The 26446-nt window shown below is 34.1% G+C and overlaps 3 protein-coding genes and 1 long non-coding RNA gene across 6 annotated transcripts; all 4 read left to right on the top strand.

Annotated features, from left to right (window-relative positions):
* The first annotated feature begins 650 nt into the window (after positions 1-650).
* On the top strand, positions 651-6623 carry LOC110610997 (protein ENHANCED DISEASE RESISTANCE 4). Of its 3 annotated transcripts, XM_043949016.1 has the most exons (5): positions 659-1641; positions 2200-4492; positions 4909-4969; positions 5065-5288; positions 6082-6623. In XM_043949016.1, the coding sequence occupies exons 1-5, from the start codon at positions 1527-1529 to the stop codon at positions 6122-6124; spliced, it is 2736 nt and encodes a 911-aa protein (XP_043804951.1). In that variant the 5' UTR covers positions 659-1526; the 3' UTR covers positions 6125-6623. The 3 variants fall into 3 exon arrangements, with proteins under 3 accessions (XP_043804956.1, XP_043804960.1, XP_043804951.1); XM_043949021.1 differs by lacking the exon at positions 6082-6623 and having other exon boundaries at positions 651-1641; positions 5045-5288; XM_043949025.1 differs by lacking the exon at positions 6082-6623 and having other exon boundaries at positions 652-1641; positions 5099-5273.
* Positions 6624-7468: 845 nt separating this feature from the next.
* LOC110618785 (protein trichome birefringence-like 25) lies at positions 7469-11343 on the top strand. The gene is given in 4 exon segments (XM_021762029.2): positions 7469-8431; positions 8570-8847; positions 9915-10496; positions 10499-11343. Coding segments are annotated over 4 exon segments (1371 nt in total). The 5' UTR covers positions 7469-8121; the 3' UTR covers positions 10700-11343.
* A 3147-nt stretch (positions 11344-14490) lies between these two features.
* Positions 14491-16200, top strand: LOC110614716 (hydroquinone glucosyltransferase). The gene has a single exon (XM_021756356.2). The coding sequence runs from the start codon at positions 14591-14593 to the stop codon at positions 16016-16018; it is 1428 nt and encodes a 475-aa protein (XP_021612048.1). The 5' UTR covers positions 14491-14590; the 3' UTR covers positions 16019-16200.
* Positions 16201-22184: 5984 nt separating this feature from the next.
* LOC122721764 lies at positions 22185-24864 on the top strand. The gene is made up of 3 exons (XR_006348526.1): positions 22185-22507; positions 22603-22651; positions 24268-24864. It is a non-coding gene; the product is annotated as an uncharacterized LOC122721764 (long non-coding RNA).
* Positions 24865-26446: the final 1582 nt, after the last annotated feature.

The raw sequence follows: 26446 nt of genomic DNA, 5'->3' as shown, positions 1-26446 counted from the left end.
TTATTATAGTAAAATAAAATAAAATTTTAAAAATTAAATTATTTATTATTAAAAAATTATAAATTTACTTTGAGAAGTAAGTAATATTGTAAATTATCCAAAAATGAATGTGATTTAATTTTGATGTAAATCAGGAATAAGTGTTCCCTGGCGCAGGGGGTTTCCAGCCAGTCTTTCGATGCTTTATTTCTCATACATTATTGGAGAGAGCCCCTCTCTCTCTCTCTCTCCACTCATAATTCAAAAATTCAACTATCTAATCTCATCTCCTGGCCTTCGCTTCGCCTGCACCTAACTCAACAATTAGGTGTCGGCCATTAACCCCTCCTATTTTTCTCTTCCATCAAATCAAATTATTTAGGATGAATTTAATATAAATTTTGACTTTATATAATAATCAATTTAATCACCATTTAATTAAAATACATGTATAAATATATATATATAAAGATATTTAATTCGATAATTATTAAATTCATCCTTAGAAATCCTTCTCATGTCTGTCCTCCAAAAGTCAAAACATGGATTGTTGGTGGCAGACCCAGTCTTTCACAGAAACTCACTCAATGTGTAATATGCAGAGAATTTGTGGCCCCCACTCTTTTTCTTCTTCTTGAACTCTTTCCCTTCCTGCCAAAATTGTATTTTTCTCTCCCCAGTCGCTGCCATGAATTCAAAAGATCCAAACAAATCCAAATTAATTACTAAAATTTAGAAAATTAAATTTAAAGAATAAGAAAGAGAGAAGAAAAGAAAAAGGAAGACTTGACAGAAATTAGATGGTATGCTTTTTTGCTTCTTCTACTCATATAGCAAACAGGAAAGTGGTACTGTAAGAAGAAAACATTTTTGGAGTCTTCATAGCCGAGCCCTGGAAAAAGTCGCAAATCTTCTTTAACTTTTTCGCTTTAAACACCAGATTTCTCATTGCTTCAAAATACGACGTCCTTGGGTTGCTAGGTCTTTCAAAACGACACCGCTTTTATTCCTTCTGGCCTTTTTTGAGGGGGGCCTGGCCTCTCTTTTTTACGAATGGAACAAAAATCATTATAAAACAAAACAATCCTCGAATAGAATTTCAGACTCTTTCACAAAATCTAGGTTTCTCCCTAGACTCCCGAGAATTTTTGTCTTCTTAAATTTTTTTCCTTCCTCTGTTTGGCTGCCGAGAAAAAAAAAAAGGCGATACAATGATGATACATCAGACTCACTTCCTCCATGCTTGACATTGTTTCTTCTGTGCTATTCGACCTGTATTCTTCTTCTGAATATAAACCAAGTTTCAGCTATCCAACACTTAGTTGATCTCATTCCTTTCATTTTCTTTTGTTCCCTTCTATGTTCTTATGTTTTCAAAGTAAGTCTCGTTCTCTTTAAAGTAACTGTGAAAAGGATGGCTTTGTTTTGGTTTTGAGAATCTTTGAAGGCTCGCTGCTTGGCTTGTTCTGGTGCGGTGTCGCTTTTTTGGTTCTTTTTTCCCCCTTTTTTTAATTCATTTGAAAAAGTCCTATTTGAATGTTTCTTCAATGGCGGATTCCACGAAAGTGAGGCTCGTACGTTGTCCAAAGTGTGAAAACCTTCTTCCGGAGCTCGCTGATTACTCTGTTTATCAGTGCGGTGGTTGTGGCGCTGTTCTTCGTGGTACAGTTTTGCTCAATTTTCTGATTGCTTTCTCTTGTATTCTCTATTTAACGAAGTTGGGGAAAACATTGGTTTGTGAAATTTGAAATATTTGAATTCTTACATAACTGGAGATGAAAATGCTTGGAGATGGTTTTCCTTTTTTGTGTTTTTACTTAGTATTTTTCGGTGTCTAAATTGTTATTTTCTTACAAACTGGAAATTAGAATGGCTGTAGATAGCTCTCTTTTTTTGTGTTGTTCCTTACTACTTTTGGTGTCTAAATTGTTATTTCCTTTCTCAATTGATTGTAATTTGATCAATCTAATTGTGGGTCTATGAGGATTTCCATTCGCAAATGGGGTTTACTCATGTTATTGGTTGAGAAATTTATGACTAGTTTTTCAGTTCTCTGCAATCCCAATATAGTTGATGTTAAAACATAGGAAAACTGAAGAAATCAATGCACTGAATTCTTATACTGTTTGTGGAGCATCACTCTTGTATTTGGCCCAAAAATACTTTTCTTCTTTATTTGTTTGGTAGTTTTAAGAGTGGAATTCTTGCTATATATTGCAGCAAAAACTAAAAATGGGGACACAGATACTTCACCACAAATGTCGGATGAAGCTCAGATCGCTGGAGTAACCACTCAATTGCAGAATTCCTTAGAAAAGCAAGATCCGGAGTTGAGTGATTCATCTGATGTGGATATCAAGTCAAATGATGGATCTTTGAGTACTGATGAAAAGAATCCCCGGAAGAATTGTATAGGTGATGATGATGCTGATAGATGTAGGAATCAATCTAATGCTACAAGCGGTAAATTGGTAATTGAAAATGATCTTGACATGGACATAAGCGGAGATAAATTGGGCAGTGCTGTAGGGAGAGAAAATGGCGATTTGAATTCTGAAATCAGACATTCAACTAGGTCTTGGAGATCTGGAAAGATGGCAGGCTGGGAACATGGGGAGAGAGGTGAAATGGAGAGGCTTCAAGGAGCCCTGACAAATGAGGTTGAAAGTGTGAGATTTTCTACTTCAAACTACCCAGATGAGGGCCCATCTAATTACAATGTGGGTTCTTCATATTGTCATGAAGGGCCTTTGAGGGATCATGATGGCCATGATGAGGCTACTAAAGCTCAACACCTTGCAAAAGATCGAGCAGAGCTTCTCAGGAAGTTGGATGAGCTAAAGGAACAACTTAGTAGGTCATATGACGTGGCTGATAAAACGAAGAAGGCTCCCCTTAACAGGAGGATAGCTCCACCAGGTCCTTATGTTGGTTCTGATACTTGGTTTCCTGGTGCTTCATCGGTGCCTGATAGAGCTTCTATGCAGTTTTTTGCACCTGATCAACATGCACCCAAGCCTCCTTATTTCCATCACCAACCTGATCCATTTTCATATAACAATGCACATGAAATGGCCATGCATAATTTTCATCCTTTAGTGCACAAGTCAAATCAGATTCCTGGCTTTGGGGATCCATTTTTGCTCAAAAGAGCTTCACATCAGTTATCTGGACAATACCAACAACCATCCAGTCAATACTTCTCTAGACATTTCTTTGATACTAATCCTGATCCATATGAGACATACACATCCAATGCCACCTTTCACCAACCCTCATGTTCTTGTTTCCATTGTTATGAGAGACATCAGGGAGTTCCATCCACCACTTTCTGTAATAAAAGGTTCCCTGATGTTTCAAACAATCCTATTGTGTACCAACATGAAAACCATGGGGCATTTCCCCCACCTGTTCATAATGCTAGGACTTCTCGTCCTCCTCCGTCAGATTTTCGTGGTTCCCTGTCCAACACAAGATGGCCTAGCGATCCTAACTCTGAAATGGGTGGTTTTGCTCGTTATCGGCCTCGGAAAGTGGTCTTAGCAAGCGGTGGCCGATGCTGCCGACCTATAGTTGGTGGTGCTCCATTTCTTACATGTTTTAATTGCTTTGAACTTCTGCAGTTTCCCAAGAAAGCATTGCTTATGAGGAAGAATCAACAAAAGATGAGTTGCGGTGCCTGTTCTACAGTAATAAATTTTTCTATCATAAACAGGAAACTTGTTCTTTCTTTTAACACAGAAATGACAAAATGTCCGGCAGAAGGTGATGATAGCTCTACTGAGATGCTTAAAAACAATGCTTCGTACTCCCATGGCCGTATGAGCAGAATAAATGCCAACTTCTCTTCCAATGATTATGATAATTCTGGTTATGACTTCCAAGCAGTAGACACTGATTCAATCGCATTATTAACAGGCCAGGGTTTGAACACAATGAAGCATCAAGAAATGAACGGCTTTCATGCTTCATCTCCAAGTGCCTCTGAGAATGAAACTAGTCCAGATGCTTTAATTGTTCCAAGAGAGGTTGTCAACTCTATTCAGCAGCCAATTAAGGCTGGTTTATCTCCACCACCTTCTGGTTCACCTCTTCAACAGCATTTTGATTACTCTACCAGCAGTAATGTGGTGAACCGATTTGGAAAGGGAAACAGAAGTAGTCGCTCAGATCAAGAAAAAGTGATTACAAGCAAAACTACAACGCGTCAAAATTCTATGAAAGAGAGATCTCTGGCTACTGAGATAGAGGTTCCATTCCATGAGTACTCTAATACTGGGGTGTCCCAAGATTCTGGGGATGCAAACAGGGAAGATAGTCAGTTGAAAATCACCAAAGGTGGTGAATCATTTTTTGCAAACATTATCAAGAAGAGCTTTAAGGATTTTTCCAGATCAAATCAAAGGGATGAGCGTGGTAGAAGTAATGTCTCTGTGAACGGCCATCCAATACCAGATCGTTTGGTGAAGAAGGCGGAGAAGTTGGCTGGACCAATCCATCCTGGACAGTATTGGTAAGTTCACTTTCACAAGAAACCATCATCAAAATAGTCATGCAATCATCTCAATCCCACCCGCCTCCCCCCCTCCCCCCCCCCAAAAAAAAAAAAAAAGAATCCCCCGAGGAACATAGAAGCTATAGTTGTTGTAGAAGGGATAGTAGGAGGACTATCAAAAACTGATCTGTGTAAAGCCTTATTCAATGATGATAACACGTTCCTTTCACAGACCTCCTAAACAATTTTCTTACATCCAGAAATTTTAGTATCCTTCATAATTTCTTTAGTATGTTGACGTTGTTTGCTAGTTTCTTAGTATGGACAGGATGCTTATTCTTTTGTGTTTTGATTTGCAATAGTTTTGCTCCTAATACATGAAGGAGAGAAATGGATTGTATTGATGATTTGCCTTTTGCTATTTCATGAACCAGGTATGATTCGCGAGCTGGATTTTGGGGTGCCATAGGTGGGCCTTGTCTTGGCATAATTCCTGTAAGACCAACTTAAATTTGAGCAGATGTTAGGTCATCATTTACTTCTTATTATTTGTGATACTTTTTTTAAAAGAAATGTCAATATTATTGCAGCCTTTTATTGAAGAGTTCAATTATACAATGCCAGAAAATTGTGCGGGTGGGAATACTGGTGTTTTTGTAAATGGTAGAGAACTTCACCAAAAAGATTTGGATCTGCTTGTTGATAGAGGACTTCCAACTGATAGAGACAGATCTTACATCATTGAGATCTCTGGAAGAGTGCACGATGAAGATACTGGCAAAGAGCTAGATAGCCTTGGGAAGCTCGCTCCAACGTAAGTGCCCCTTTCTGACATTTGCCTCAGTTTGTTATCATTTTTAGTTGCTTAAGAAACATATTCTGATTTTTATTCTATGCTAGCTGTCCATTGCTTTAGAAATCAGATTTCATACACATATGCATTGGCTAATGATAACACATCATACCATAAAAGGAAAATGGAGAAAAGAATTGCTGATTGCTGTATAATGGAGTGAAAAAATCTCAAGTTGCAAATAGGGCTCCATTTTTTAATTTCTGACACTGAATTGAACATATACTGGGATGGAATTGTTAAATAGTGGTGAAATATTTGGTCCAAATCAGTTGGGTTATTCAGAGATAATGATGGCCTGAAGGAGGGTAAAGTTATAATGGAGACTGGAGATTAGGCCATGCCGCAGTCCAGTCTGAATAGAAACTGAAAGGAAACTGCTGAGTCGTGACTGTTCCAAACTGAAACTAGATTGAAAAGTGAAGTCAACTGAGTTGATCAACATAAATTTTTGTGCTTGCCACTATTAGACTTTAATTATAGTGCCAGTTATCATGGTAGATTTCTATCCTCCTTTTCCATTAGCCATTTGGTTGCTCATGGCTGTTGAGATGAATATGTCCGATTTACACCTTCAAGGCGCCTGGAGTTTTTGAAGCTTAGTTACATTGAGTACCTTTGGTAATATTGTAGGAGTTGCATCTGGCTATAATAATGATTGTAATGATAATATGATGTAAATATATTTGAAGACTGTTAAGTTTGTAAAATGGATGAGTTAATACCCTGAAGCACAAGTTTTCCTTCTGAACAGAGTTGAGAAAGTAAAGCATGGATTTGGCATGAAAGTTCCATAGCAGCTGTATAATGAAACTGTGGGTGACAGGAACCCTTAATGTGGCCTCTGGCATGTGGTAACATCTTAAGCCTTCCTGTAGTGGAATTTGAGAACCATCTGCAGGTCTTCTGGCATCAGGGTACGTGTTGATGCAATGTTGGATCGTAACCTATCAAATATAAAGCTTCCTCTCTCATCTGAGAATTTTGGAGTTTGATTGTTATGTAGCCAACTCCAGCAATCATGCGCTATATTTTGCATTTGTGATGTAATTATGCAATTCTTTTTCACAGTCAAACATTTCCTTTATATGTAGTTTGAGTTCATATGTGGAATGGTATTCATAACGTTGAAGCTAGTAATATAATTTCTGGATCAAATCCAGCAGAAATTGATAAGCTTCTAGTCAGGGAACTGGGTTATATTCTATACCCTATTTATTGGTACTGGATCTTTTGAAAGGGCTTGGTTTTTGTAGTCGGCTCAGTCGAATTACTTGAAGGTTGGAATTTCCAAAGATGATTTCTTGGTCCACCCAATCTGTCCGGTAAAGAAGCTGAAAGACATGCACGTTACTTCTTTGTAGGATAATTTTGTACGTGAAAAACAAAGGTAGCCCCCACTTCACGAGGACATGAAGTGTGTCTCTCTGTTGGGCTCGCCTGGACGATGTTCCGAAGGGCCCACAGTTTAAAGCATAGCTATTCTTTTCTCACTCCTCGAATGGATTATTAGGCTAGTAAATAGTCTTGATAGCCTGTGATGAATGGCAGTAGAAATCTCTCTTCCCCCGACAGACAACAGATTTGCTTTCATGATTCGGAAAAAGCACTGCTCCGAAACCCACTTCGATATAGAAGAGAGAAATTTAAGAAATTGGAGTTGAAAGTGTTTGTTTAACTGGAAAGCTTGTTGCTTCCCCTAGTTAATCGATAGGACTTTTCGGGCCCCACACGAAGAATTTCAATCTTATCGAAGGTCTTTCAACTCTCAACGGTTGGCTAGGCCTTTTCTTTTTCCCCGGACGGCTTGGCTTATAGCTCACTATTTCTTCTTGTTGTATTGTTACATACTTAATTTCTGAAAATCGTTTATTAGATTTGATTAATACAAATTTTTAAAAATAAATACATAAAACCTATATATATATAAGGATTATGATATATATATATATACACTTTGAAATCAGACATCTAAAAACAAGTACGAATCACGGTCCGATTAGATGTTTTAGTTCATGTTGGAGTTAAATTTAAAGATTAAAAAAAAACTCTCTTAAAATATTATCATATCAAATGAAATGGAAAAAAAATTTAATTTAAACTTTCTTTATTAGTCTGATATTAATATATCTAAACATTAAATAAAATTTCTAATATATTTAAAAAATTAATGAATTTTACTTTATTTATCCAAAATATCCGCTACTAAAAAAAATTACACAGCAATGCAACTAACTCCGCAACTTAGAGGTGTTTAGTTCGAGCATCAACTTAACAATATGCCACAAAGGCTTCCAAATGCAGTCGACAATAGCTCTTTCACCTTCCTTAGTACCGATATATAACTACTCATAACCAAAATAACCTGAAAAAATATATATATAGTTACGACTTAAGGTGGAAGGGAGAAATCCTGGATCTTATAAATACAGTGGCCATGCAAATTGTCACAACTCTTCAGATTTCACCTGTCAAATCTCTAAATTTTTGCAAAGGAAGAAGGCCGAGGCAGTCAGAGGAGGTTTCTGAATTGACAGGCCAACCGGAGATGGATCAGATTTCAGGAGCTGGGCACTAGACGAGCTGCTGACTGGCAGGCCTACTAGGAGGATGGTCCGTGACAAAATGCACTGATACTGCTGCTTAGACAAAGGTAATTTGGCGTTAGCATTAATCATTCTTAGTCATCTGTCAGCCATCGTCATCATTTCTTCCCATAGCAATTCATTTGGATGGTTGTCTCTCTCTTTCTCTCACACATACAGAGTCTTTCTTTGCTCTGTCTGATACCATTATGGCGAAGGAGATGAGGTCTGATTCCAACCCATTTTCCTCGACTAAACACAAGCATTTCTTCGTAAAATTTGCAGTCTCACTTCTCTTAATAGGTCTTTCTTTTCGTCTGTTCGTCTCTGATTCAATCAGCTTCTCATCAGTTGGAGAGACACCAGCCATTGAACAGGCAACTAATACAGAGTCTCCAGAAGCTAATGCTCTGTCCATTGAAGATAAAGAGCCGGGTTCTACGGATTTCGCTGTCAATGGCAGCCAAATTCAATTTTCTAATGATTCTGCGCCAAATAGAACCCAAATTTTAGAAACAGGTCTGTAAAATTCTGTTAAATTTCTTTACTCTTTTCTTCTCTGCTTTAATAACATGCATCGAGTAAATTGTGTCATGTGTTCCATACTTTGAAGTTTGTCTAATTTGGAGCTGATTTAATCTGCAAAAATTGTTGCAGGAGAATGTGACTTATTTATTGGAGATTGGATTCCAGATCCTTCTGGTCCATTTTACACTAATCGGAGTTGTTTGGCAATCGAAGGTCATCAAAACTGCATGAAAAATGGAAGGCCTGATACTGGGTACCTATATTGGAGGTGGAATCCAGTGGGGTGTGATCTACCCAGATTCAATCCGAAGAAATTTCTTGATTTGATGAGGAACAAATCGTGGGCTTTTATTGGTGATTCCATTTCTCGTAACCACGTGCAGTCGTTGCTTTGCATTCTCTCTCAGGTAAAATTCCAATTTTGAAGAAAATTCCTATATTCTTAAACATTTGCTTGGATGGTTTTTATTTCCTAATTTTCTCGGTTAGGTGTGCTAATTCCTAAATTTTGCTAAATTGAGGACATCAAGTGCTGCAATCATCAACCTGTGCCTTTTGCTATTTCATAGCCACTCCATCAGTGTAAACATTGTTGAGTAGAAGCCAAGTTTAGTTTGAAAGTAATAAAAAGTTACAATATTTAGCCACCTTTCCCTGCGATAACAAAACTGGCTACTTAACTTGGGGGCTTGGAGGTTTCTGTGCCATCTCATGATTAGGAAACTTACTTTCTTCCATTAAAGAGCTCCTAGAGATCTTAAACTCTCCACATTAGTTCTACATATACTTCTGCAAGGATCATGCATGAGGAAGATCCTTACTAGATTTAATTGGTACTTTTATGGTTAAGGTATTGCTTTTGGGAGGTTATTACGTCTCTTTCCAAGCCGGTATACCTACCAGGCATTAAGAAGATTTTAATTATCATTGATCTTTATGTCTTCTCTAGAGTTTTAATAGATATTTCCTCTAGGTTAATGCATGAAATCATTTGTATCAATACTAGGCGACAATTTATATATGAACATAATCCATGTCTAGGTCTATCACTCCAAGCAAATCTTGTATAGAACAATTTGTTGTTGTGGAGTAATCTTTCAAATTAAGTTATTGAAGGGAAAAAAAAAAATATTTGGGTCCCACACAGAAACCTGATATGTTGTGCAAGCAATGAGGAAATGTTTTAGGCCCGAGTCTAGCAAGTAGCAGCCAGCCATTGCTTGCAAACTTGATAAATTTTCTTAGATGCTCTGTGACCAACGAGAAAGTCACAGCATTTTACTCCAAAAGCATATAAAAACAATGCCCATCTCTTACAAAAATACAAGTGCTCCTTGTAACGCTGAGAATAGACTCCACATAATATGAAAGTGTTTGTGCACCAGAAGCACTGTGGATCTAGTTTTAACTTTATGTTCAATAACCGGAATTTTTCAAAAATTCGTCCCATTGATCAGTTGTTCATGTCCCGTAGGTGGAACAAGCTGATGAGATGTACCACGACAAGGAATATAGATCGAAAATATGGCACTTTCCAGCTCATAACTTCACCCTTTCAGTCATTTGGACCCCATTCCTCATCAAGGCAGATGTATTTGACGACATGAATGGGGTTTCATCTTCAGAAGTTCAGCTTCATCTAGATGTACTTGATCATAAATGGACTAATGAATACAGGAATTTTGATTATGCTGTAATTGCAGGTGGCAAATGGTTCCTCAAAACTGCATTATATCATGAGAATGACAGTGTTACAGGCTGCCATCACTGCCCTGGAAAGAACTTGACAGAGCTTGGATTTGACCACGCATATCGAAAAGCACTACGGTTGATCTTCGACTTCATTACAGGATCAGATCACAGCTCTTTTATTTTCTTTAGAACAACCACCCCCGACCACTTTGAGAATGGAGAATGGTTTAGCGGAGGCAGTTGCAATAGAACAGTACCCTCCAAAGAAGGTGAGATTGATATGAGAGATGTGGACATAACAATGCGAAACATTGAATTGGAAGAATTCGAGAAAGCTGCTGAATTAGGATCTGGAAAGGGGCGGTTTTGAAATTACTTGATACTACTCGACTCTCATTGTTGAGGCCAGATGGGCATCCCGGACCATACAGGGACTTTCAGCCATTTGCAGAGGATAGCTTTGCTCGAGTTCAGAATGATTGCTTACATTGGTGCTTGCCAGGGCCGATAGACTCTTGGAATGACTTGGTGATGGAAATTTTAGTCAATAGCAGATTGCATCGATGATGGATAATTACAGGGAAAAAGAAAAAAAAAATCCCTTTTCGATTTTATACATATATGTATTGCTTGAGATATACATGAAAGCACCTGCACATTTTATACAATATCATATGCATTAACGGTCAAACTATAGATTTTGCTCACCAATTTCAGAGAGTATCAAGAGATCACCCGCGAGGGTAATTCAACTCCAAACGAAGGAGTTGCGGCAATAGCCCCCAATCATATGGCTAGATAGGCAAAGTGAAAACAAATTTAACCTTGAAACAAAGTTGACACAAGGCAGCTATCAGACATTGTCTTTTAGTAAATTTTATTCCATTAATAAGTAACTTTAGATAAATTGAAAAGCTCTAATCAACCTATATTCAAAGATGTAATGATAAAGAACTTGGTGATAAAATCATCAAGAACAGAAAGTTACTGAACTTTATCATGAATCTCAACATTATTCTAGGAAATCGTGTCCCAAGCTGTAGCTTAAATATTTGGTTCACTGAAACAGACTCAACAAATACAAAACGCCAGAAAAGCTTACAACATTCATAATGTGATTTTCTTTGCTTCCATTCTATTTGGTTGATGGTGGTGAATTCGGCTTCCTTTGATCTGGTTTAAGAAATGGATCCTGCAAATTCCAAATGTAAAGCAAGGTGTTAGAATGTGTATGATTGCTTACTGCCATGAAGAGTTCTGGTTTCAAAAACTAGCAGATTAGTAGACATAAAACACTATCTATTCTTGGTCTAAGGATAAAAAGCTCTCCCCAAAAAATCAAACATCAAATCCATTGAAGAAAAAACATTCAAAAATCTAAATCTTAACTATGATCAATAACAACTACTCAACAAGTCTCATCCTTGGTTTCACAACTCCATAAATCAAATCTTTTTTTTCTACGATTACAAACCAACTGCACACACAGCGTTTATCAAGAAAGAAGTCTCCTACAATTATCTTAACATGAATAATAAAAACCCAATCATTCCATTGACGAATTTCTAACGAAGCTTTTACTAAAAATACTCTCTTTGACTAACACCAACCAAAAATCAATAATCAAAACTTAAATTAAAAAATCTAGGGTTTGCAAATCAGAGGTAAAGAGAGAAAAAGCTTACATTCTCGACAAAAAGTAGGTTGGCAGCGACCACCGTAGCGACGATCCCACCCAAGATTGCCACTGGGCCAGTTAGGAGACTCCATTTTCGGTAAATCATCTTCTAGCTCTAAGGATCTGCGCTCTCGCTCCGAATTCCAAAATAACAAACCACTACAATCTCCTTGACCCCTTTCTTTCTATCTCTTTCTTGTATGGATCGGGCCGCTCCACCTTCTCGAATTTTCTGGGCCCAGAAAAAAAGAGTAGTTTCGAGAATGGTCATGAATTGGGCCTCCGAGCAACTAAAGGCCTTATTTTCAGGCCACCAGCAATTTCGATCCATCTGCTTAAGTTAAATTTACATAATTTTTCACATGAAAAGCCGAATCCTTTACAGCAAATGTAATATTTCCTTGTCCCCTGTGAGCTTGTCTAAATAGAAGGATTAAATATGATAATGGATAAAGAAGTATTATTGGGTGAATCATTAGTTGGTAGATACTTTCATTTTCAAAACAAGGTGAGGTGTTGGTGTTGGTGTTTGTGTGGTTTTAGATGAAAATTCAAAATTATCTTAAACAATACTGTTGCTTATAATTATGATGATAATTTATGGTGGCTCTATATATAGTAGAGGGGGACAGCTTAATTATCTACAATTTTGCATCATCTTTTCATCATGGTCCCGTCATTACATTTTTTTTTATTTTTTATAAAAAAATATTTATTTTAATTACTCCCCCATCCCATAATTAAATAGAATTATAAATAGTTCACAATAATTTTAGAATATTTAATTTTTACATGTCTTAATACGTAATTATAATAGACTAAATGGTTCACTAATTAATAATAGTACTGCCTATGTAAGCAATGCTTTGTTGGTCCTGTTGGAAGATAACACTAATTAATAATTATTTACTATCTTATTAATTTTTTGTATTTTTTATTCAATTTAAATAATTAATAATTTTCATAAAATAATATTGTATTATTTAGAAAAAAAAATATTTAAAACTTATTTAAACTCACATGTTTAAAGTTAGTATTTTAATTGAATAGAAAAATCAATTGATTTTTGTTTTTAATTTTAATGAAAGTGTTAAGAACTTGATTTAGACTTTAAGAAGTTGATTTAGACTTTAAGAAGCTGATTGAGACTTTTTGTCCTTTTTAAACGGCGGCCTTGAAGGATCCAAGGCAATGGAAATTCCAACTTTGTTCCGAATGCAATTCTTATAAAATAATATAATTCAATCAAATTCTTCTATTTTAAAATAAAGATAATAAATACAAATTAATTTATTTACTTTATTATTGTTATTAGTTTCAAACTAAATGATAATTATTTTTATCACACTGAAAATATTTTTGAAAAAAAAAATCGTTGTTAAATTTTTTACAGTATTTAAGATTTAAATTTTACATAGTTTCCTTGCAATTCAAGAATATAAATTAAAATGGACTTTATTTTTTTAAAAATTAACATAATGATATAGTTAGTTTCTTCTTAATATTAAATTACATTTTTTAAAGAAGATAAGTATTTATTAATTAAAAAAACAAATAAATTTAAAGTTAAAATAAATAATAATAATAAAAGAATAGAAAAGAAAATAATTTTTAAAAATTAATTAAGCAATTTTGATATAAATGGTTTTAAATAAAATTATTTCTTGTAAAATTTTAATAATTTTAATTTAAAATTAATTCTTATAAAAAAAATTTTAAAAAATAAATTTTTTATATTTTTAATTTTTCAAATACAAAAATTAAAAAAATATATTTAAATTAGTCATTCCAAATAATGAGTTAAAATTTTTTTTTATTATTATTTTTTATCATGCATTGAAACATTTTTTTACGGTCCTTTTAATAGACAGTCTACGGAGAGAAAAGGGAAGACTCGATCTTTATTTGGGATGGAGTTATTTAGTACCTTGGGCCACTGAATTAGAGGACCTAGACAAATTAAAGTTTTATTAAGATTTAATTAAGTAAAAATCGATTTCAAAATTTTAAAATTATTATTTTTAAATAAAAATCAAAGATTGAAAGAGAAAAATCTAAAATTTTTTAAATTTATTCATATTCACTTCACTTGAATTCAATTTCAAAATTAAATTTAAAATTTCAAAATCGATATTTATAGTTACTCCGATCCTTTTTTCAGTAAAAGATGAGGAAACGGATAATCTTGATATCAGTCACACATGTATTTAGCTAGTAGAGCAAACCGCATAAATACTCCAATCAATTAATGCAAGAGATGGACCCCAGCGGGAAACTAGGTCCCACAAGGTGATAACCTAATCCTTACGTTGGAATCACATCATCCACCGCACCCATCTGCTGGAAAATTACCCTTTCCCTCTTGAAATAAACGTCCCATTTCCAAACTTTGCCTCGCATTCTTCCCCATTTCATTTTAATATCTCAACAATATACTCTCATCTGATTCTAATATAATTATACTTTTTCAATTATTTCATAATAATAATAATTTATTAATTCATATTTTACTTCAAAAGATCATTTATGATTTAATTTTAATAAAAAAATATGAATGTATAATATATTAAAAAATAAATAAACATAAATTAAAAAGTGATAGCACTTCATAATTTCTCCATAATTCCACTGCTTGGTCCATATTCTCAAATAACATATATATATTTTAATAATTTCCAAACCTCTATATAAACCACCTCCTATCTTCTTCATCACTTGTAAGTTGCAACCCATAATTACTCTCAAGACCTTTAGCTTCCCTGCGTTTTTGCATCTCATCCATGGCTGAAACCCAAAAACAACCTACCCATGTAGCTCTGCTACCCAGTCCCGGGATGGGTCATCTCATTCCTCTTGTTGAATTAGCTAAGCGACTCGTTTTTCAACATAATCTCTCCGTCACCTTCATTGTCCCAACCGATGGTCCTCCTTCTGAGGCCCAAAAATCAGTTCTTGAATCGCTTCCTACCACCATAAGCTACACATTTCTCCCTGCAGTTGACATGAGTGATCTCCCTACAGATGCTAAGATAGAAACTATAATTTCTCTCACGGTGGCACGCTCTCTCCCTTCTCTTCGCCAAGCGTTAAAGTCTCTTGTTGAAAGTAGAAGACTTGTAGCCCTGGTGGTTGATCTCTTTGGAACCGATGCATTTGATGTTGCTCGAGAATTCAACATCTCTCCCTACATTTTCTTTCCTTCTACTGCAATGGCTTTGTCTTTATTCTTTTGGTTGCCAAAGCTAGATGGGATGGTTTCCTGCGAGTACAGGGAGCTGGAAGAACCCGTAAACATACCCGGTTGCAAACCGATACATGGGAAGGAATTGCTCGACCCGGTTCAAGATAGGAAAAATGATGCCTACAAGTGGCTTCTTCACCATACAAAGCGGTATAGACTAGCTGAGGGTGTTATGGTGAACAGTTTCGTGGACATGGAAGGAGGAGCCATAAAGGCTTTGCAAGAGGAAGAAGCCGGCGCTAAGCCACCCGTTTACCCGGTTGGTCCGCTAGTGAACATGGGTTCAAGTAGTGAAGGTGAGGAATCAGAATGTTTAAAGTGGCTAGATGAGCAACCACATGGCTCTGTTCTGTACGTGTCATTTGGAAGCGGCGGGACCCTCTCTTACGATCAGATAAACGAATTGGCTAACGGGCTGGAAATGAGCCAGCAACGATTTTTGTGGGTTGTGAGGAGCCCCAGCGATGGAGTCGCCAATGCTACTTTTTTTAGCGTGCAAAGCCAAAAGGACCCTTATGATTTCCTACCAAAAGGGTTCTTGGATAGGACCAAAGGGCGGGGTCTAGTTGTGCCATCATGGGCACCACAGGCACAAGTGCTGAGTCACGGGTCTACAGGAGGGTTCTTAACCCACTGTGGATGGAATTCCATCCTTGAAAGTGTGGTGAATGGCGTCCCACTAATTGCCTGGCCACTCTACGCTGAGCAAAAAATGAACGCTGTGATGTTAACTGAGGACATCAAAGTGGCCCTGAGACCAACAAGAAATTCTCAAAATGGCCTGATCGAAAGACAAGAAATTTCAAAAGTAGTGAGAAGCCTAATGGAAGGCGAAGAAGGAAAGAAGGTCCGCAACAGAATGAAAGACCTAAAAGAGGCAGCTGACAGAGTTCTCACCCAAGAAGGCTCATCTGCAAAGGCACTCTCTGCGTTGGCTCTCAAGTGGAAGAACCAAATTTGCAACTAAAAATTTTTAAAAAAAATTCTGCATATTTAGTTTTTAGTAGTCTTATAATATCAGGTAATTAATGGGCATTTCCAGCTCCTAGCTACTCCTCTTTCGTCAAGATAAAAATTGCCTTTTGTAATACATGATTGTACAATTCCTGTCTATAGCTTCAATACATATAATTTATTAGACCTCGTCTACGAATGAGCTTTCTCATTACATAATAAATAAAAAAATAAAAAATGAAAATTGCGGCAATAATTCAAGACCTATATTCAATTATTTATTAGGGTAAATAAATTAAAATTAATTAATGCGTGGACCCAGCGAGTGAGAAATTTATTTTTGGTTACATCACACAAAAGTCATTACCTCTAGGATCAATTGAAGTAGGTGGCTTTCTTACACACCACACTAACTTCATTTTATTACCAAAAAACTTATGAATTGTTAAATAATAAATATCTAGTTGGGAAGGTTAGAGAGTTTCTTTATTTGTGTCTACTATTAGGCTATCCATTTTCAGCTCTAGAAGCATCAAGCACGTGATTTCGTATAAGGTAGTGGGACGACGCTGCTTATGGAATGTGACCTGCAACTTATATAACGTTTTAATTTCTTCGGAAATTAAATAAATAATTATTTTTTTAAATTAATTTCATTGTTCCTTAATTACAGAGGAACGTAATTAACGTAAGGCTTCAATTTGCTGACGTGAAATACTGGTCTTATGCTAAATTTAAAAGAAGAGAGAAAAAAAAATTCATACTTCTATTTTGTTTTCTCTTAACTATTATAAATAGCATAATGAAAATACGAAATTATTAAAACCGTAGTCATCAGAACCACGCAATGAAGATGCGGGAGTTTTGTAATTAGAAAAAGAAAAGATAAATTTTGCATTTAAGAAAAATTATGAACTAAATTTAAATTTAAATACACTCGCTTTCTTTCTTTTTTTTAACATAATATTTTTATTGAAATAGAGAAATAAAATAAAATAAAAATTAATTCGCTTTTAGTAAGATAGAAGGGAGTTGCAAAGAGGGCAAAAGAGGGCAGTTTCACAACAGAGTACAAACAGAGGATGACTGTGCGACGAGGCTCCTCTGCCTTTTGGCAGGGATTGCCTCGTACATGATTATTTTGCTTATGTATTTTTTTGGGATTTTGTTTGAGAGGTTTTTGTTTGGTTTTGAATAAACAGATTTTATTTTTTCAGTTTTCTCGGGTCTGTGTTTGCAGAATAGTTGCATACCGGTGATAATCGGTGTTGGGGCTCCAGTTTTAATTCCCTAAGGTGGACTTCATAGTTATATGAGATTGAAATTGCCATGAACTAGTCTGTTTTTCCAGTGGACATGATTGTCGAGGAACACAACTTTTTTGGAGAAGTCCTTCGCTTCATGCATGTTTAGATTTTCTGCGCTAGATTGTTACTTCTAGTTTTCTTTCTTCACTAGCTTTTGTCTCAGTGGCTGCTTCGTCTTGTGTCGGTAACAGTTTTATTCTGATCACAGAGTAGGTAAATGAAGGCTTGACCGACAATCCAATCGAATTTAGTGGGAGGCGATGGTGCAGTACATGAACACAATAGAAAGTGTTTCTGGTCGATGGAGAGATACTTTTGGCGTGTACTTTTTTTTTTTCTTTAGCTGAACTAGGTTTTTTTAGACTGGACTTTTCTAATTAATTTTTATATTTTAATAACTGAACTTAATTTTATTTTGCTTGTATCTGTACTAATTTAGTTAGACCAATTTTATTTTGCTTGTAAGTGTACTAATTTAGTTAGACCTTGTAAAAATACAATATATTTTTGTAAAAAAAAAAAAATTATTATTTTTCATTCTAAATTTTCAATACAATCTGAAAATTTTAAAAATATGAAGATTGTTTTTTTTTTTTTTTGGTCTGAAATGATTAAATATTGAGTGCGTGGTGAAATCATTTTCATCCTGTCAGACTTGACGCATTTGTCTCATCTGCCAAGTGGACCTACAATATTAATAACTGGCCACAACTTTTTCAATGGATTGGACCATTAATTACCACATCATCTTTTTGTTTTGTTTTGTTTTATTTTCAAATCTTATTTTCAAGATAAGATGCCTCGCAATTATTATCACTAATTAATACAATTTAACATAAAATATTTATTTATAATGGATGATATGGAATATGTCTTTTCTTATTTTAATTTATTGTTTATAAAAAAAATTATTAAAATACAACTACAATTGTTATTTGTTTTTTTATCACAAAAATTAAATTTTAATATTACATCGGCTATATCAATAAAAAATAAATGGTTTTATATTATAATTAACTAATATTTCATATTATTTTTTAAATATATTAATTAAAACACTATCAATTAATTAAGTTTAATTATTTAATTAAATAACGCTTTTAATATAATTTAAAATAATACTTTTATCTGAATAACTTCTATGTCGAATGTCATAATTGTACAATAAGTAAAAATTCTTTGATATTATTATTAGAATTGTTATTACGAAAATATTAAAAATTATTTTAAATTATTTTTTACATAATTAATTTTGTTAAAACTTCAAAATAGTGGAATCTTCCACATTTGCGCAGGAGGCTCACCTAAGCCTACCATCACCCAACGTGTGCGTTTGCGTTTGTGTTCACCCACGTGTCCTGCGTGCAAATTTTCCCCCTTAACCTGTTTTGTGGCTGTGGGCTTCTGGCCCCACCACCACCACAGACAACGCTTGACAAAGTCAATCATTTGTGCTCTCAACTTTGGCTGCCATGGATCCTTCAGTCTGGGCCCCATCAATGTCATCTGGAAAATTTTTAGAAATAATAAAATTATTATTTAACCTTTTATTATTTGCTCTTTACCCCTCTAAAAATACAAAATATTTTTATTTTTTGATTGTTTATATATTTTCTAAATTTTTATAATTATTTTAGTAATGACACGTGTTATGTAAGAATTGTTCTGTGAATATAGTGAAGATAAATTATAAACGAAATACATAATAAATTAATTAAAAAATTTTATATGATTAATTAATTTGGGATTAGCACAAGTACGATGATGTAATTGAAGCGACAGAAATTGTAATTAACATCAGGCAGTTTGAATCATATGCAAGGGCAACCTCGGAGCGATGATTTTTTATGGATGTACAATCTACTTACGCACGTCTGTGTCGTAATTTGTGGAGTGAAAAATATTTTATATATTCATTTAATTTATTCTCATAACTACTAACTTTGTGGAAAAAAAGGTAACCAGTAAAGGAACGCCTTTTTGCGAAGTCAGGCTGCGTGCTCCTCTTTTCAAAAGTTGTAATTAAAATACTTTATAATTTAGTTGGGATGTTAAAGTTGAAGAGGTTTGAGAGTCTTTTTTTAATTGGGAATTCTTGGAGAAGTGAATTATGTAATAGCAATATAGATTTTTAATTTCAAATAAAATCGTATAGTAAATTAATTAAAATTAATTATTTAATAGTATTTATAATACATAAAATTTTATTTTAATTAAAAGTTATTATTAAAAAATGTAAAAAAGGTTATTATAATCATTAAATTTAATATAGTTAATTTTGACGTGTTCATAGGATAAATAGCTGAAAGTTTCTATAATGATTTGCTTGCAGAGGACAGGACAGAAGGCCCCTCAACTCTTAATAATAGGCCTTGGGTTTGGGCCTTTGAGGATTGAGAAAATTTTTTTGCAAAATCGCAGCAGAAAACGACTACAATTTGGGCAATGCAGAATTCACGTGCTTGTTCCTTTCATGATATTTTCAGACAACTTTAAAAATTGTGAAATGCTATAAGTACGAAGAACATGTGCTGCAAAATCTTTAGAAATAAAAGGATGATTGTGATAGAGGGAATATATTCCCGTTGTGTGTGCAAGACAAAGAAACAATATTATCTTTATTACCAAAAACACTACATATAATAATAAGAAAATTATATACTTTTATTATATATATTTTACAGAGATATTACATTTATATATATAGAAGAGTATGAGCTAATTATGACAATAATAATAATCGCTATAATTATACTAAACAAATCTTCTATAATCATGCAAATATTGATTTCCTATAATCATGCTAACACTCCTTCAAACTCAAGGTGGTAGCGCAGATACCAACTTGAATTTGCATAAGGGATCTTACAAGCGAGTTGGAAGATGCGGTTTGGTGAAAATGTCTGCAGCTTGGCTAGCAGACGAGACATGAATCAAATATATGGTGCCGTGAGCAACATGATGACGTACCAAATGCTTGCGTTCGGCTCGCCCATTTTACTAAGAGGTGTGAGGACAAGAACGTTGGACAATAGTGTCCTGGTGACTAAGGAACTGAAGTAGAGAAGAATCCCGATACTCCATGACATTGTCTGTTCGAAGAATTTTAATGGTACAGGAGAATTGAGTTTTAATCAAATTTACAAATGTCATACACTACAAAAAAACTGTGAAATTGCGACTAAAATTAGCGACTAAATTTTTTGGTCGCTATATAGCTACCAATCAGCGACCATTCTGCGACTGAATGAATGAAATAACATTTTTATTTAACAAAATGCTTAACGACCAATTTTTGGTCGTTAATTGGTCGCTATTTAGCGACCAAATATAAAATGGTCGCTAATTTAGCGGGAATTAATGGTGCGAGTTATTAGCGACCATTTTTGCGACGAAATTGCGACAATTTTTTGGGCGGGGATATTTAGCGACCATATTTAGCGACTAAAATAATTAGTCGCTAAATAGCAACCAATCAGCGACCATTTTATTTTTAAAATTTTAATTTAATTTTTAATTAAATTTTATTTTATTTAAAATTTTAAATTAAGTAATTTCAATTCGGTATATAAAACGACGTCGTTTTGACAATTTAAGGGATGCTCTAATCTAGGGATGTAAACGGGTAGGGTATCCGTGAAAATTAAACTACCCGAACCCGATTTATATTAGTAATATCTAAACCCGTTCCGAACCCGATTAAAAATTAATTTAAACTATCCGAATCCGTTCCAAACTCGATTATTATTATCCGAATAAAACCCGAACCCGTTTAATCTTATATATTTTAAATAATAATTTATATAAAAAATATTTTTCATTAATAATTTTCATATAAAAAATATAATATTTCTAAAGAATATTTAAATTTAAATTTTTAAATAAAAATATATAAAAAAAATTTATAAATATTATTATAAAATATAATTTTTTATATTAGATTAATTATTTATATAAACGGATTCGGGTAGTGGGTACTCTGTACATAAAATCCGAATCTGATTCGAACCTGCAACAGGTATTATTTTTAAAATTAACCCTAATTCCTAATCCCTAATTTGTAATCTCTAACCCTAATTCCTAATTAATCCCTAATTCATAATAAAATTAACCGTAATCTCTAATTTCTAATCCCGAATCCCTGATCCCTAATTCATAATCCCTAACCCTAATCCCTAATTTTAATCTCTAAAATAGCGATCAATCAGCGACCATTTTATTTTTAAAATTTTAATTTAATTTTTAAATAAATTTTATTTTATTTAAAATTTTAAATTAAGTATTTTCAATTCGGTATATAAAACGACGTCGTTTTGACAATTTAAGGAATGCTCTAACCTAGGGATGTAAACAGGTAGGGTACCCGTGAAAATTAAACTACCCAAATCCGAACCCGATTTATATTAGTAATATCTGAACCCGTTTCGAACCCGATTAAAAATTAATTTAAACTATCTGAATCCGTCCCAAACCCGATTATTATTATCCGAATAAAACCCGAACCCGTTTAATCTTATATATTTTAATTAATAATTTATATAAAAAATATTTTTCATTAATAATTTTCATTTAAAAAATATAATATTTCTAAAGAATATTTAAATTTAAATTTTTAAATAAAAATATATAAAAAAAATTATAAATATTATTATAAAATATATTTTTTATATTAGATTAATTATTTATATAAATGGATTCGGGTAGTTGGTACCCTGTACATAAAATCCGAATCCGATCCGAACCCGCAACGGGTATTATTTTTAAAATCCAAACCCGATTATAACTACCCAAATCCGTCCTATTAGGGTTCAGTCGGATCGGATACCCGAAAAAATCCGATCCGTTTACATAGCTACTCTAACCTAATTCCTAAACCAAATTATCCGAATAGTAACCCATTCCCGATTGCTCTTTTCCCTTCCCTCATCTGCCTTGCCTAAATCCCTAAACCAAAGTCTAAACCTAATCAATTCTTCATTTTTATTCAATATCAATCCCTTGTTTTCCTCCCCTTCTCTTTACCGAATCTGCTTTTCCCTGTCCCGACCTACCTGCCGTCGGCCATCTGCTCTCCCCATCGGCTGCCATCTTGCATCGCGAACGGTATTAACGACACCCTACTGCCACCTTGTGTCGATTTTCTACTGCTCTAATCTACCCATTGGTTTCCTCTGCTGTGTGGCTGAGTCTTTGAGGTATTTTACCTTGAATCTATTAATTAGTTTTGTTTTAAGTTGAAGCAGTTTGTTACCTTTTTTTATTGTGAATATATATTTTTTTGTGCTTGCAGTGCAGGTGCATCAGTATTTTTTAACTTTAATCATTAATCTCCACTCCTGGTGAGCCTTTGAGATATGCTGGGTTTATATATTGTTAGTGAGATATCCTTTAAGTTATGCAAACTCACAGTCCTTTCCCTAATATGAACCCAAATCCTGTTAGAGAAAAAACCACTATAATTAATTCTCTGTGCCTCCCCCGATTTTATGCATGTTGTCCACTCCAGTTGTTTTGTTTTTCCTTTGCAGTTTCTTTTGTTCAGTGTTTCTTTTTGCTTGTAGGTAGAATTGAAATTTTTGAGAATGCTAAGAATGGTCCCCGAAATTTCCTTACAGTGTATCCCAACTATTTTGGGATTAAAACTAATTTAGATTTGAATTGAACAGTTAAGCTATATATATATATATATATATATATATGTATATATATATATATATATATATACATATATGTATATATATATATATATATATATACATATATGTATATATGTGTTGGCTTTGTGATTAAAATATCTATATTGGATATATATATATACATATATATATATATGTGTTGGCTTTGTGATTAAAATATCTATATTGGATTTGCTGCCATTGTGTCCTTCAATTTTTCAATATGTTGATTTGAATTGGCATTTGATTGATCAAATAAGTTTAGTCAGAGCTTTGGTTTGGGTATTTGGAAGTTGGCATTGCTTTTTTTGAGGACCTTGCCAAATTAGAAGCAAGCTCGCTACCCACAAGAACCTAAAGACTTTGGTTTAAGGATTTAGGCAAGGCAAGGCACAGCCACACTGCATTAGTTCAGCAACTCTTGTCACTAATAACAAACAATCCACTTTTCCAAGTAGGATAATCATTTATAAACAATTTAGTTTACTCAATAGAACATAGATAAGTAAAAACTCAAGCAAAGATTACAATCCAAGTATCTGTAATCTTCAGGCATATTCAAGTGAACTTTAACAAGTGTTACTATTCGGATAATTTGTCAAAGCTTTGAAAGAAATTAACTTATATAAAAACACAAATTCAGATTAATTTGATTAATAGCATTTGTATAGTAAATGATTAGAGAAAAAAAAAACTTATTTATTGGACTTAAATATAATATTTACAAATTATTAACTTAGACTTATTTAATATTTAATATTAATTGGACTTAAAAAACTTAGCATTGGGCTCTAGATTTTTTTGAAGGTTTTCAGCCTTTTCCTAGCAGCAAGGTGCACATGTTGCCCAGCAATGCACTTGCAGCCAATGGACGATGCACAACAGCACGTGCTGCAAGTGCAGTCTGAGCTACTGTTTTGCACAACAACACTTGACTGGTTGACTGTAATTAAAATCATAATCAAAATTATCTCAATTTACTTTAATTCCTCCTCCCATTTTTATGAATTTAATTTATATATTTTTACTACATATATCTTGTGTAGGAAAATTATCTCAGTTGTGTGATTGATTTTGAGTTGTTTTATTGATTTTCAGTTGCAAGTATGATTCTGATATCTAGGTGATTCTAAGTTGTGTGATTCATTTTTCTATTATCATATCTTGCAAGTATTGTAAATGTGATATCTTGCAGGTATTATAATTGTCATATCTTGTAGGTATTAACATTTTTCCTTACTTTAGTATTCAAATTGAACTGTTATTCTGTAATTTTCTAGGAAAATTATTTGAAGCTAAAAGAACAACATTCAAGCCAGAATGTGGGATCAGATCCTATGGAAGGAGATGGAGGAACTATTAATGAGGATCAATTGTTCATTACTGCAGCAGGAGGATGGCAAGGAAGTCGAGTTTATGGTTTAGGTAGTGCTGCCTCTTCTGCCTTCTCTCAAACAGGAACTGTGGGAAAAACAACAAATGTTCCATCATCCCAATCACCAGAATGGAAGAAGGAAATTGAAGCAAAGTTTGAAGAGAAGTATAGTAGTTTGCAGAAACTTGTACTAGACCAAAATCAGATAATAGCTCAAATGCGTGATGAACTACAGGCAAGGAGGATGGGACAGCAGTCTTCCTCATTGATGCCATCAACATCTGATATGCCTCCAGCTCAAAGATCCCCTGGTGATTCACATATAGATTAGCATGATATCATTTCTCACTAACTTTAATAATATATTTTATGATATGAATTTGATACTATTTGGATTAATTATGTATTTTGAGATATTTTAAGTTTCATAGTCTTGAACTATAGTAATGTTTTGGATTTTTAGATTGCATAATTATGAAATGAAGTTGATGTTTATATATTATCTTTGATGTTTTATGTATTGAAATGTGTGTACATATTGATATTTTAGCAGGTTTATGAATTTATTGGAAAAATGATATGAATCAGATTTAAAAGCATTTATTAGTGACTAATCAGCCACAAAAGCAAATTAAATAATAAATATATATTTCATTTTACGACCAAAACAGCGACCATTTTGCGACTAAAAATTAACGACCAATTTACTTCCATACAGCGACTAAATTCTTAAGAAATAGCGACCAAATTAGCGACCATTTTGCGACAAAAAATTAACGACCAATTCACTTTCACACAGCGACTAAATGTTCTTCCTTGAGGCGATCAAATAACAACGAAATAGCGACCAAATTAGCGACAAAAAATTAACGACCAATTTACTTCCATACAGCAATTAAATACTCTTCCTTGAGACGATCAAATAACAACGAAATAGCGACCAAATTAGCGACCGAAACAGCGACCACATTATAGCGACCACATCAGCGACCATTTAGCGACCAACTTATAGTGACCAAATCAGCGACCATTTAGCGACCAAATCAACGACCATGTAGCGACCAAATTTTGACGACTAATTTTCAACCATGACACCAAATTAGCGACCAAAAAATGGTCACTGAATGGTCGCTATTTTAGCGACCAATGTTCAGATTGTCGCAAAATAATTAGCGACTGGCCAAACACCGACCAATTTGTTTGGTCGCTAAATGGTCGCTATTTCGTAATAGCGACCAAATTTGTCTTTTTAGCGACCAAAATTTTGGTCGCTAAATCACTGTTTTTTTGTAGTGATATAAGTATGTGACAACTCAGATCGATGTTTCAAAAAATATATCCAAATAAATCGAGAATAATCGTCAATAAATAACATAAAATAATGAAAATCATTTATTGAAAAAATAGGAGAAGGACTCCAAATGTCTGAATGAACCAAGCTAAAAGGAGTATTGAATTAGTAAGATAATGCAGGTTGTTTTGTAAGCTGACAATTTAAACAATGAAATTACTCAAACTTAATAGATCCTAATAATCCACGAGAAATAAAGGTTGAATTTTAGTGGCTGAGGTATGACCAAGACGAAAATGCCATTGATGAATAGAGGAATTGGGGATTGTGGCCGCAGACACAAGTCGCTGAGGAAGATGTAAAGATGTAAACTCAAATAATCGACTCACCCTACGACCCATCCCAAGAATCTGTCTCGTTTGTGAATCGTGTACCTGGACACTAATGGGAGAAAAAAATAACATTTAGATTTTTTCACACAACTAACCAACATAGATAAGGTTGAGTGCCAAATTAAGGATATAATAGGTGTAAGGGAGATGAAGAGTTGAAGTAGACACATGACCAGTGTATGTAATGTTCATTTTAGTGCCATTTGCAGTAAGGATTGGTGGTAAAGAAGATACAGGTTTTGCAGAATTCAATAATTTAATATTAGTGGTCATATGATTGCAACATGCAGAGTCAAAAAGCCAATAAGAATTACTCGGAGTGGCAGACATAACAGCAGGAGAATTGGAAGAAATAACCTGTTTGAGTAATACCTCAAGATCACTCATGGTGATGGCAGTAG

The sequence above is a fragment of the Manihot esculenta genome, chromosome 1 (genome assembly GCF_001659605.2).
Source record: "Manihot esculenta cultivar AM560-2 chromosome 1, M.esculenta_v8, whole genome shotgun sequence".
NCBI classification, from domain to species: domain Eukaryota; kingdom Viridiplantae; phylum Streptophyta; class Magnoliopsida; order Malpighiales; family Euphorbiaceae; genus Manihot; species Manihot esculenta.
Note: the sequence above shows the minus strand (reverse complement) of the source record. Positions and strands in the feature narration are given on the sequence as shown.

Bases quoted from the DNA above. Each gene is read 5' to 3' on its own strand.
- LOC110610997 (XM_043949016.1), top strand. From the start codon at position 1,527: ATGGCGGATTCCACGAAAGTGAGGCTCGTACGTTGTCCAAAGTGTGAA. The intron at 1,642-2,199 runs GTACAGTTTTGC...TATATATTGCAG, and splicing joins TTGTGGCGCTGTTCTTCGTG to CAAAAACTAAAAATGGGGAC. The intron at 4,970-5,064 runs GTAAGACCAACT...ATATTATTGCAG, and splicing joins CTTGTCTTGGCATAATTCCT to CCTTTTATTGAAGAGTTCAA.
- LOC110614716 (XM_021756356.2), top strand. From the start codon at position 14,591: ATGGCTGAAACCCAAAAACAACCTACCCATGTAGCTCTGCTACCCAGT.